The 12708-nt window shown below is 40.7% G+C and overlaps 1 protein-coding gene across 1 annotated transcript in view; it reads right to left on the reverse strand.

Annotated features, from left to right (window-relative positions):
• Positions 1-12708, reverse strand: part of LOC139128361 (pappalysin-1-like) — a 28456-nt gene that overhangs the window by 5626 nt on the left and 10122 nt on the right. The window contains exons 3-13 of the mRNA XM_070694151.1: positions 9503-9648; positions 8738-9034; positions 8136-8450; positions 7364-7814; positions 5767-5895; positions 4713-4804; positions 3781-3980; positions 3160-3240; positions 2446-2958; positions 1596-1758; positions 991-1195 (exon numbers count right to left, since the gene is read on the reverse strand). Coding sequence (XP_070550252.1) covers positions 991-1195; positions 1596-1758; positions 2446-2958; positions 3160-3240; positions 3781-3980; positions 4713-4804; positions 5767-5895; positions 7364-7814; positions 8136-8450; positions 8738-9034; positions 9503-9648 — 2592 coding nt within the window. The remainder of the gene's footprint in view (positions 1-990; positions 1196-1595; positions 1759-2445; positions 2959-3159; positions 3241-3780; positions 3981-4712; positions 4805-5766; positions 5896-7363; positions 7815-8135; positions 8451-8737; positions 9035-9502; positions 9649-12708) is intronic.

A 12708-nucleotide genomic window follows, 5' to 3' on the forward strand; every position in this document is an offset into this window, starting at 1 on the left:
AGGTCTGTAAATCCGGGGATCTGTCTGGAAACATAATCTGAAAAATTCTATAATTTTTAAAGTCCAAAGGCTTCTTTCGTCAAAGAGATCCATATTTGAGGGACTACATTGGTTGGTACTGACTACAGCACCTCATATCGTTTATGGTCCTCTATCCCTACTTTGAATATTAATCAGGTCCACTATCTCCTGCTTAGCGGGCCAATGCCGTAGCATGCATGTCTTTCATTGGAAAAAACCGATCGATCAGAAGTGTCAACTATGAATGGCAGATTTTGCTGGCCATATGAACTTATTGGTCAAAACACCACAATGAATACCTGCCATAAAGTTAATCCAGTGGACATGAAATCTCGAGGAAAGACCATTTCATGTGCCTTTTTAATATGTAATAATAGCTTTACGTTTAACATACATTAGTTTAATTCAGGATAAAGGCACAATAAGTATTAAAAATACAAATTGTTGCATCACATATAGAAAAGAATAAACAATAAAAAAGGAACATAACACAGTAAATAAACTTGCCACAACAGCTAAAAGACTAGTCAAAAAGTTACTAAGAGCGTCACTTTACTTTCCTGTCCAGTCTCAGTTGATATGAATATTATTAATAAGTATAGAGTACACCACTGAAAAGAAACGTACCCAGATTAAACCATAGGTAGTATCCCCTCTCTACTATTTATGATTAAACCAAATACTAATCATGTATCCTGTAGGGCGTTTACAGATTTATTGTATCACTCCTCCAATGTCCTGAATGTAGACACACATTCGTCTTATAGAGTAGGAGCAAGAGTGGAAGTGAATGACTGAATCTGGTGATCCATGATATCGCCACTCTCTCAAAAAAATTTGGCAAACAACAAAAGCGAAGCAAAGATGCAATATATTTTTTTAGTCAACCAAAATTATTCATTGACCTTTTTTTTATGGTACCAGTGGGATGTGAAAGTCACTAAATTTATGCATTAGACATTCTCTTACTTTCTCTTTGCCAGGCCCTTCACGTAATATCCCACTTTACAGCGGATTTTACAAGTCTCCCCGATATTCAAACCACCTTGCTGACACTTCTGTGAGACGAGGACAGAGTTCGGTGGAACATCTGGCTTGTCGCAAACCAGCTGGCAGAAGGATTCCGGTAGACTGTACAGCCCATCTGCCTGGCACACAAGCTTGTTGTCAGTGCCTGAAAGTGAAAGTTAAAGCGACCCTGCTATTTCTCAGCCGATTTTATATCTATTTGCATCTTCAATGATTACAAAAAGTAATTGACATACACGTAGTGAAAAAGCACAGTTAAATTCACATATATATTTGGTAATCTAGTGTCTATAATTTACATATGGGCAAGTCAGTTCACGATCATACATTAATGCTTTCACTCAGGGACCCAACATTACACTCAAGTCTTGAAGTCACACTCATTCAATTGTGAGTCTGGTTCCTTGGTCATGCCTGATTTTGTATTCACCATCGTCTAATAGTGAGTCTGGTATGACCCTATTCATTTTGTCGTTACAATCCCCCAATTAAATATAACCATTTCATTATAGTTAAATTATTAGCAATAGCATAGTGGCACCTACCCTGTAATTTAGCCGGTGCTATGCATTTGAATGTGCACTCTTTGCCATAGGTTGTTCCCAGTGAGCAGACTACTTCGGCGTTTGTGATGACCGGCATTTTACAGTCAATGGGAAAACACCCCAAAGTTGACAAACCCTCCCACTGTCCATCAATACACATCACCTGAAGAAAAGGAAACATAATGCAGACACATTGATTAATGAGCAGGCGTTTTGAGGTCATTACTAATGTGCAAACTTGGTAGTAAAGCATACGGAACAAATGATATGCAGAAAAGTATACGATGTTGACATCCTCCACGTAACTGCCTGTGATACAACAGCACGCAGCTTTCTGTATATTTACATGTTCAACGGCAATATAGGTCGATATTACTTTGTTATAATTATAAAATGGGATAATGCGCTCAGTGTTAACAGATGGCATTATGACAATAATATTTGTGATACATGGGTACATTTTCCGAGATTATATCTGCCTGAATGCTGTGTGTTGCTTCTAATAGTAATCGACGTAACGGTTAAACTTTTTACATATGAGTGGCTGGCTTGTAATAGAATATCTTCTTAATGACCATCTCTAAAGTTCACAACTGTCACGACTTTAAATACAAATTCTCTCTTCCTTTATTTTGTTGCTGTTATCGTTTTGGTCTGTTCTTACTAGTTGTTGAACCTTTGTTGTATTTATACATCGAGATCCCAAAGAGGATACGATTTAAAAGAAGGCTTTATTTACCTTACAAAAATAGCTATGAACTTTCGTATGTCCCATCGTAAACAACATGTCAGGAAGGTTTAGTTAAACTTGCAGTTATCATAGTCGAAAGTTTTGAAAATGTAGCATTACCTCTTGTTTCGCTGATGGTACATAGCCAACATGGCACTTCACCTCGCACACATCCCCTTCTTCGAAGTTGTTGTCAGGGTAACACTCAAGGTCAGCGTGTTTGATATTCAGTTTGGCGCAAGCCGGCTTCTTGCACTGATACGCTGAACACTGCCTGGTGTACGGATTGTAAACCTCGTCACGGCCACACTGGCTTATCGTGATCGGGTCAAGTCCGTTGTGAGACCTCAGTGCCACTGCAGAGATCTTTACATGGGGCGACTTGAACTTGATGATGGCCGCCTCAGTCATGTAGAATGGCTTGCTGAGATCGTGCAGAACGTTGATTTGGATGGGATTGTCCCTGCAGTAGATGAAGATCTCCTTGCTGCTCAGAGGGTGGCTCTCACCAGATGTGTCCAGCAACGCCACAGATATGGACTTGGCTTCTGGACTCAACTTTAAAGCATCGATACCGTCTGATGCAAGGTATATAATGATGGATGTTGCGATGACTGGCTTTCTGAAACCAACCTGTAAGACGAAATCACACAATATGTAAAGCAAATTCTTAACTAACATTTACTTTTGTTAGATGTACGAGCACATCATACCCTAAAATGACAGAAAATATCCAGATATCGGTCTGACACATTATTTGTATAACCCATAAAAAGTTTATAGATGCACTAGTAGTCACTATGTGTTCTGTCACCTGTCTTACTGCATACTCACCCTAAGCCAGTAATCTTCATCATGCAGATCCGGGTTGCAGGGATGCCATGATGTGGTTGGGTCATTGTCCAATCCGCATTTCTGAAAAAAATCACGGCTGATTTCTGAGCTTTCTTTGTATAAATTACTGACAGTGCAACAATTACACCCATAGCGAAGATTTTTATGATTTCTTTCATTTTTTTTCCAATTCAAGTCAGCATCTATGTCTCTCTTTTTCCAATATCATGCAATGTCCAACTATTTCTCAAATCTTACACAACAAAACTGCGAGTCAGTGACATGTAAAAAAGCAGCAACAACTGGAGACCGAAAACAAGTACAGGCGCAGATTCCTAGGCTCGAGTCCACTTCTGTCGCTACATCGCTTCTATTTGTCAATGTCTCTGTCAATCTTTTTGCGTCTTTGTCTATGTCTATCACCCCTTTCATCACCTTGGTTAATTGGCCCAATTCTATATTTTCTGTCACAAACTGGACCTCAATGCCTGGTAATCATTGAATCTAATGCTGGCAAAGTAATGTAATCTTCAAAGTCCTTCCTTATGACAGGTCTATAATCCGTAAACCACTCGACAGAAAGAATATCCACAGTACCAACATTACGGGTAATAAACTCACCTGTGTATGTGCTGGTTGACCAATCACAACACTTTCCGGACACTCATCTGTTTGATATTCCGGATTGGCCAGTGCTGTGGATGCCCATTGGTCAGAGTAGCCAGGTGGCGTGTAAAAACCACAGTCTCGGATACTGAAATGTCTTTCAAATTCTTCACAGATGCCGTCACCATCGTAACGGTAGCACAGGCTCGGCTCTCCTGACATTTTTAAAAGGAACATTCTCATAAACAAACGTGTTAAGTTGACAAAATCCTGAGCTTTCCAGTTTAAACCACTATGATTTTGGTCACTTTGGGCCATCTATTTGGTCGAGGATGGAAAATGAAAACTATTTCCATTTTTCTTTTGTAATAATCTCAAAATATAGGGTCATAACTAAAGTTATTAAACTTTTGTGTGATGTAAACTTTTACGCATGGTGTACCACATTTATTGTAAAACATTTAATAGTCGCAGGTGAGACTCAGTTCCCTTCCAGGATCACCTGATACAATTGTCAAAACAATAACTTCGATTAAAAATCGGTGAGCATCGATAATAAAAATGTCTGCCAAGCAACTCAGATAACCATCTCCATCAACTGCATTGCCATCGTCGCATATTCTTCCTCACTGAGTATGCACTCGCTGATGAAGATGGTTTATTGATCTGTTAGCGTCAAAAATACAGCATAGCCATTAAAGGTATACAGTCACCTATAATCTAAATATGCCCATGTATGGTCAAACGGGCGTTCCTTAGTATTCAAATTGTCCATGTGAGGGCGCTGTTTTTAAAAAGCGGCCACCCGCTTAAAAACTGTGATTGGTTAGATTTTCTCTTTCCATGGTAACTGAGGCAAAATTGGAACAGATGACAGTATACCTTTAACCATTACATCACCACATAAATAGTGCAATTGACAGAATGACAAGATATTAAACACGCACCTTCACAATGAAAGAATTCATCCTTGTGGCATTTCAGACTACATCCATCTCCATCAACTGCATTACCATCGTCACATTCTTCACCAATGGATCTGTTATGTCAAATACAACACAGAAAAAATTATGAAATATGGCATATCATTATTTTTTGTCTAGTGGCCCCTGCCTTGAAAAGTACAGTCACCACTGAAGACTCACGTCAATTATTTTGCACATTTTCAAACTTTAAGGGACAATACTGCAACTATTAATATTTTAGTCATTGTTTTTGCGCTGTGTGACGATTACATTTTCCAGTTCATCTCTTTAGTCTGAAGTATGTTGAAATACAAAGCATTAGTGTACCAAAAATCATGCCCTGTGGATAACATTCAATGTTATTATTCTTTACGAATGAATTCTAATCTGGTCTTAAATTAAGTTTTCAACGATGTCATTTTGACACTGTGCAGAAACAGACTTTGTCAACAAAGTGAAAACTAGACATTTGACATGATTAGGGTGTTACACAAGGCATGGTATTATCCATAAAAGACAGAAATATTGGAAAGTACAAGTTAAAGATAGTTCCTAAAGTTGTAAATAAAATTTGTTCTGGAAATTAAAAAAATATAAAAGGAAGTGTTTTCTTCTTGAGATCGAATGCACCTCGGGGACAGATATTCGGACTTTCAAATGTCTACAACTCCTTTCTGATCTACCACTTTTGGGGGCTCATTTTAAAGCTCCTGGAGTGAGAACAGCTTTCATCGTCTTATATTTTTAAAAATTGAAAATTTTAGTTTTCCCCATAGAGTTAACACAGGGGTGGCGGCCATTTTGAATTTCGAATATCTGTTAGTGTCTAGTAATTTTTTTCTCTAGTAACTAACTTTTCATATTCACCCTGATTTTTATTCTTGGTTTGGCAAAAAAATGCTGAAACATTAATTGAGGAAAGCGTAAGCCAAAGTTTTTCTCTTTCGAGGTGCGGACTGCTTTAAGATTACTGGCGTCTTCATTTGCAAAGTGTGTCACTGATTTTTTTTGTTTTCCATTGATGAAATTTCATTACCTTTCAATGATGCCATCACCACAGAATGTGTGACCGTGTTGGTAGACGAGAGGAGGTGATAGGTCACTGCTCTTTGAACCCTGCACTGCTTCTATACGGTATACGTATTGTGGACCGGGAACCACATCGCTGTAAAGTGAAACAAAAGTGATGTTCACTAGAAACGAAGAGTACATTGAACACTTTACAACAGGAATGCCAGAATAGTCAACCATGCATAATTGCTGTGCATAAATGCGATAAATGATTCTTTGTGATTTCTTATTATGGTTAACACGATTGGAACTAATTTGGGATAATTGGATAGTGAAGTAATGTCCGCTTAAACTGCAAAAATAAGCTCATCTGCTTTTCTTTTTAAGTTAAACACTTGTTTTATGAGTAATTTGTAATATTGCAACATTCAACCACAGGGCACCTAACACTTTTAAGAAATTTGAATAATATGAAGATCCAATTCTCCGAAATTAGTTCCAATTGTGTTAGTAATATCTGCATTTCAGTGTTGTTGATGTTCTACTTTGTTCATTAAGATGATTATACCTATATACCACTAGAATGTGTAACTAGACAGTAGACCAAGTGCGAATCCCACAAATCAGTTTAACCCTTTCACCGTCATGGGGGAAGCCCGAACCGATTGTTATGAATTGTTGTAAATGGTGTGTGTGTGGACATGTTTACAGCGAACTTGGTGAGCAAATTTATAATTATAACACGCATAATCCGCAGTCTGTCTTCTAATTCGTCAACTGAGAGTCACGAGGGATGCTTTCTTTTTTGTTGCTGATCCACGTAAGCGATGTTATCAGGCATTATTTGTTGGAACTGTTGCCTGCCAGGCATAGGTTCCGAAAAGTGATGCCCGCTGACGTCAAAAACGACATTTACGCATGCGCGAACTGGAATATGAACAAAGATGTCGTCTGCGGCCGAGCGAAACGATAGTCGAGAATTTTCTTGGTTTATCCTACTTTCTGAAGAAGAACTGAACGCTCTGGTTTCCAACAAGAACTCGAAGCGGATGGAAACGATAATCAAAGGTGCGTTGAACGTTTTGCAGAAGTATTGCGACGATGTCGGGGAACACATTTTCTTGCCGAACCACTCAAACATGTCACGTTCGGTAAGCTTAAGTTTTGTGTATGGAACGATCTTATGCATGACTGTGGTTGAGTTGTGTTATAAAACACATATTGACTGGCCATTAGAGCAACAGCAGACGTCTTTCCTGTGAGGCGACCCCCAAAACAGACTGTTTGGGGGGTGACTCGCAGTCCCTCGGGGTACAGACGTATGCTGCTGCGCAAGTCAACATGAGTATGGGCCTACCGTCTTTGTTCCAGAACCTTCAACTGTCTATTTCATAGCATAAATCAAATCCTTTGGGACTTAATCTAGTTTTAAATCCCAACTTTTTCACTGTTATCTTCGCTAAACTTTACACAGAAAACAGCATACCTGGCTTTCTTGCAGACGAAATAGTAAGTAGGCCCATAACCTATTTCTTACAATCTTCAAACAAGTTCCTGAAAGCTTGGTTTTTCTGTGAAATACAGGTAAGATGAAAAGTACATTTATTTCTCTGAAAACATACCTGTCCGCGTATCTCGGCGTCTCAACGGTTACTGTGTTTTCACCTGATGGAAAAGCTGGTGTACGGTGCACTGTATACTTCAGTGGTTCGCATGGCTGGCAGACAGGATTGTTCGGTTCGGATGTGATCTGCACCGCATCGATGCTGACGAACGGCTTCTTGATGTGCACGCGGACTTTTGATACCCGCTTATTGACGTTCAGTCGTGTCGTGTACGGCATGTCGCAGTAGACGTCGATCTCGCCGAGAGATTTTTCCAATCCGTCGGTGAACACTAGCACCACGTCCTTCACGCCATTTGTCGGATACCAGGCGACCCAGAGCGAAAGCTGTACCGGTATGACGGGGATGTTGAAGCCAAGTTCAATGTAACAGTCGTCGCAAACACCATCGACTGGGTCCGGCATCCACGCTTTTGTGCTGGCATCACAGCTTTCAGCATCAGGTGGGCCTGAAAGAAGAAAGCGATCGATTGTATGTCACAACCGTGAACCTAACACAGGTTGTAGTAGATTCACGCTTCGTGTGCAACCGAATGAGGCGAGCGAAGGTGCGCTATGTTACAATTCAAATTTTCTGATATTGGAGAGATTATATGGAAATTTAGGTAACACAATCTGGCGGTGGACAGTACATTTGGAAACAACTTCCCCGTGACTTTGGTACACTGTTGTTGGAAGATAACATTTCTGTATGTGCTTGGCATAATGCAAAGCATACAATATACACCATGGACTCTTTAGGGTCAGAAAATGGCACAATGATAACTTACCGAGTGCCTGCTTTGGGTCCCAAAACCCTTGATCACGGGAAGGATTTGGTGAATATGCCGTGCTAGCATACTGCTGGAGGGTATTATCGTTTAGGCACTGGTTGCAATCGCTGTCTGGTCCTCCCAGATTCCCACTCAATGGTGGTACCCACGCGAGTACAATAGTTGACGACGGTTTGTGGACGGAGATGATGGTTGGCGCCATTGGGACTGAAGAGGGTGCCCTGTCGTTCTCCCAAGGTTTATACATCAAGTCGATATAGCAGTGCATCCGGGCGCCCTGTTGCGGTGTAAATGAGTTTGTACAATCGTCGTCTGAAACGATACAAAATAAAAATATAACACTGTCCGACAATGAATCGGTCATAAGAACTTCGTTCAGGTAATAATCTGATATGAAGAAAGACAAGGTGAATGAATTGCGCCATCGGTTGATTCTAGAAACGAAGACTTTTGTTTTTACAAAGTCTACATAGTTGCACCTAGTTTGGAACTTAACATTGCGAACTGAATTGCGCGCCATGGAAGTTTCAGTTATTTAGTAGAAGGGAACATCAATAAGTCTTTCCAATTACGAGAGGCATTTTGTGTATTTTTCTTACCTGCATAACTCATGTAATTTGTGTACGGTGTATTTCTATATACAGTCTCTAAACCACATTTATCATATTCACACGGCTCGGGGTCTCTACAGTAGGTGTTGAATGGTGTAGGTGCCGTGTCCTCGACCATGTCTCCCAATTCCAAGGAAGGATGCAGTTCAAGGCATTCATCGTTGCATTCCATCTCCGATATGCCATGGTGTACGTGCCACAATCCAAGGACGTGGCCGAACTCATGGATGGTGGAATCCACCTTGCCCGGCTTGCCATAGTGGCTAGGTTGCAATACCACGCCACCTGTACGGAACAAAAGACCACATTTTCAATGACGCTGCGCAATAGTTCTTACCTACCGACCTACCTGCATGCATAGCTGCATGGATGCCTTCCAGATTACCTACCTACATACGTATACCTACCTAACTACGTTTACCTACATACCTAGGTACATACATGTACATAGATACATAGATATATAGATAGATAGATAGATAGATAGATAGATAGATAGATAGATAGATAGATAGATAGATAGATAGATAGATAGATAGATAGATAGATAGATAGACAGACAGACACACACACACAGACAGACAGACAGACAGACAGACAGACAGACAGACACACAGACAGACAGACATACATACATACATACATACATACATACATACATACATACATACATACATACATACATACATACATACATACGAACATACGAACATACAGTCATACATACAGTCATATTGTTTGCTGGACACCTACCTAAAACATCAAAAACCGTCTTTTCCCAAGGAAATGTAGCAATTCCTTGCAGTCTTTGTGCTGTCCATGATGCAAAGTATACGTTCAGGTGAGTGGTGCTGTCTAAACCAAGAATGCTTTTGTATTCGTTCACATGCATGTACGTTCTGCAATGAGAGAGAAATTGATTTCTATGAAGAATCTCTCTGGATAAATGAATTTTAATTTCATTCGCTCTTTAATTTGCTGGACTGTATGACACCCTCTACCCCTCAACAAATTCAGTACAGTGTAGCAAGAAGGTGGTAGCACGAACACCTCACGGTGGTTTGGCCGCGCATTGCTTTGGCTAATGTTCAGCGAAAGTGTTCAGGGAATGTCAGTGAAAGGCACAGAGCAGAAGCGATATAGCACGTTAGGGTTTGTGAGTCTCCGATTTGTCATATCTGTCCAAATCCAGAGAAGTGCAATGTAACTGTTGGGGTCAAATAGTGTGTGACTTTGTGTGTCCGTCCATTGCCCGATTCGTCTTCCAGTTCATTTAGAATGCCGCGAAGGGTCCCAGCATGTAGTGTAAAACTGTGACACATCTCATAGGGTATCTGAAACTTTGGACAACTGCCACGGCAGATGTCTGAGCTGAAACAGAGTGGTGTTTGTAGCTACTTTGCAACCGTGGTTGTACTTTATCAGGGTCACTTAAAAGCAGACGAGCGTCAATTATTGTTTTAAAATGTTGCATCTGACGATGGAGACGCCAAATGCTAGTCGCTGTCGACGAACGCTGTGTACCGCGTATGACCCTCTACAGTGTACAGTCGCTTTTCAACTTGAAAAACGAGTTGGCAAGATGGAGTTGCCTTGCTTCGTGACCATACAAGAACAGGGATCTTCAACATACAGCGACGGGTCACATAAAAATGTTATTTGCTTACATCTCTGACAACTGTCTGTCTGAGTTATAATGGGGAACACGGTGTATGTAAATAAACCGCCATGTAGCATAACACTTAATATTCCATTTCCCAGCAATATCACAAAGTGTGGCATGTCAGATTTGCAACAGCAATAGTTGAACAATGCATGTTGTAGGTTGCATGTAGGTTTTATTACGTTGGACGATAGACACTGCAGCTGGTCAGGCTGCACCTTTGATTGCGGGTCGAATTACAGACAGCGACCGCAGCAACGACAGCCTTGCGGTCGCCAAGGTGATGTACTTTGATCTCCGCGCGACTTTGGCATTAATCATCGGCATTGTTATTGCTTTCACGGTGACGTGACATCGCACAGTGCTCACTTTCACTGAGTCGGCCCAATTTGTCCACCAACAGAGTGACGACATATGTTTTCATCTTGTGAATGAAAAGTCTCAAAGAGTTCAGAATCCCCGACCCGTTGCCATTCAGGACACAGCTTTACTGGGTCTACCACCCATCCAGTATGATCTCAGTCTGTCAGCGGGCTGCACCTATAGCCTGCACTCTTTTGCTACTTGAAAAATGTATAGCCAACACAGAAAGCGCCAATTGCAACACTATAGAAAGCACCGTATGTAAACCATGAACCTTCACCGCCCGTAAACTAACCATGAGTTGAGAAACCGAATCGCCACACTGAAAAGATGGATTGGATTTCTAAAACAACCAATCGGTGTCCTTCCTGACACTGCCTTAGCGTCTATCCGTTCTAAGAATATCTTCTCTGTTATCGCAACCCATGACTTTTAACCGATTGAATATGTAATATCCGCAGTTCCTCTACTTTGTTGTGTAATATCCAGTTTCTTTTAGAATTATTCGAGGTTTGTTGAGCTTATCCCACAAACCTTCTTGAAAAATCTCATCCGCGAAAATTGAAATAACCTTTGCGGCTGATAAGTTTTGAATAAAAAAAGTGGAACTAAGCAATGTGTTAAGGAAATGTTTCGATAAAAGGCAACAAATCCCTATTTTCAATAACATTCCAGGAATTTTTTGTCCTGAGATTATTTTGTCCTTTTCTTATCTTCTGAAATACGTCGAAATGTGGGCGACTAAAATATTTGTTTACCCATAGACCCTGGAGCGTCTTGCTTCAGGGCCTGTGGTTTGACATAATGCGATCAAGTGATGACGTAATGCTTCTCACAAAACTCTTACGTCATATTAGCTTACATCATGCCGACGAGTTATTGTGGGCAGTAGAGTTGGTTTTCATGCCAAACATGCTGCTGTAACCGTATAGGAGGAGGACTGTATGTCGAGGGGCGACCTACTGAAGTGATGCTTGTGAATGGCGGCCATTTTTATCAGATTAACCGATTTGGAAATGCGGTGCTTCAATTGAAGATTTGTGTGAACTTACCGTAAATGAATGTCAAAATGTTGTCATGATTGACTTATAATGAGAAAGGACGAGACGAATCATTTCAGTCGGTAATTTTTGGCGCGAAGTTGAATATAGAACGCAATGGAAATACAATTTTCTGTCAGCCACGCCGTCTCTCTTTCTCTCATTCACTTATAAATCATCTACAGAATACACAATCGGACTTATTGATTTATTCACTATTCTCGTGATTACATTTCCAGAAAAGTCGAACGTATAGCGATCAATAGTCTCCCTCTCTCTGTGTCTTTCCCTGACTCTCCCTGTCTGTTTCTTTCTGTGTATCCCTCTATCTGTCTGTCTGTCCCTGTCTGTATCTGTCCCTGCCTGTGTCTGTCCCTCTGTCTCTGTCTCTGTCTCTCTCCCTGTGACCAATTCTTGATCGGTAGAATCATAAATAGTAGCGGGCCCCTCTACTGCCTATGATTGAATTATAAAAGGTAGAAGCAATAACTCCGGCCCTACACCCCTGGTGGGATTCTAACAGACTTGTCAACGTCGTAATATTAATGTTGATTACAATATATTATTAAGCTGAGTTGCTTGTGGCCTCAGCCTCTCGTGGTCGACATAGACCAAGCAGAGTAATGAGAACAGAAAAAACGTGAGCACGAGCAACTCACACGAAATTGTGTTCGATCGGCAAAACGTCAAAGGGTAGAAGCAAGGCTTTAATATAACCACCTGTTGATTCTCACGACTTTTACACTTATTTTTAAAACGAAAGATCGGCTGATGTGCCTGCAGTATAGGCCCTACTATTCAAAATACAGGGTTGATGGTATAAACAGACTCGGTTATGCTTACCCGCTTTTCGGTAGGCCTAAGAAGTTGATAGGTAAATTTGTTCATATTGC

This window comes from Ptychodera flava, unplaced genomic scaffold (genome assembly GCF_041260155.1).
Source record: "Ptychodera flava strain L36383 unplaced genomic scaffold, AS_Pfla_20210202 Scaffold_50__1_contigs__length_938362_pilon, whole genome shotgun sequence".
In the NCBI taxonomy this organism is placed as follows: Eukaryota; Metazoa; Hemichordata; class Enteropneusta; family Ptychoderidae; genus Ptychodera; species Ptychodera flava.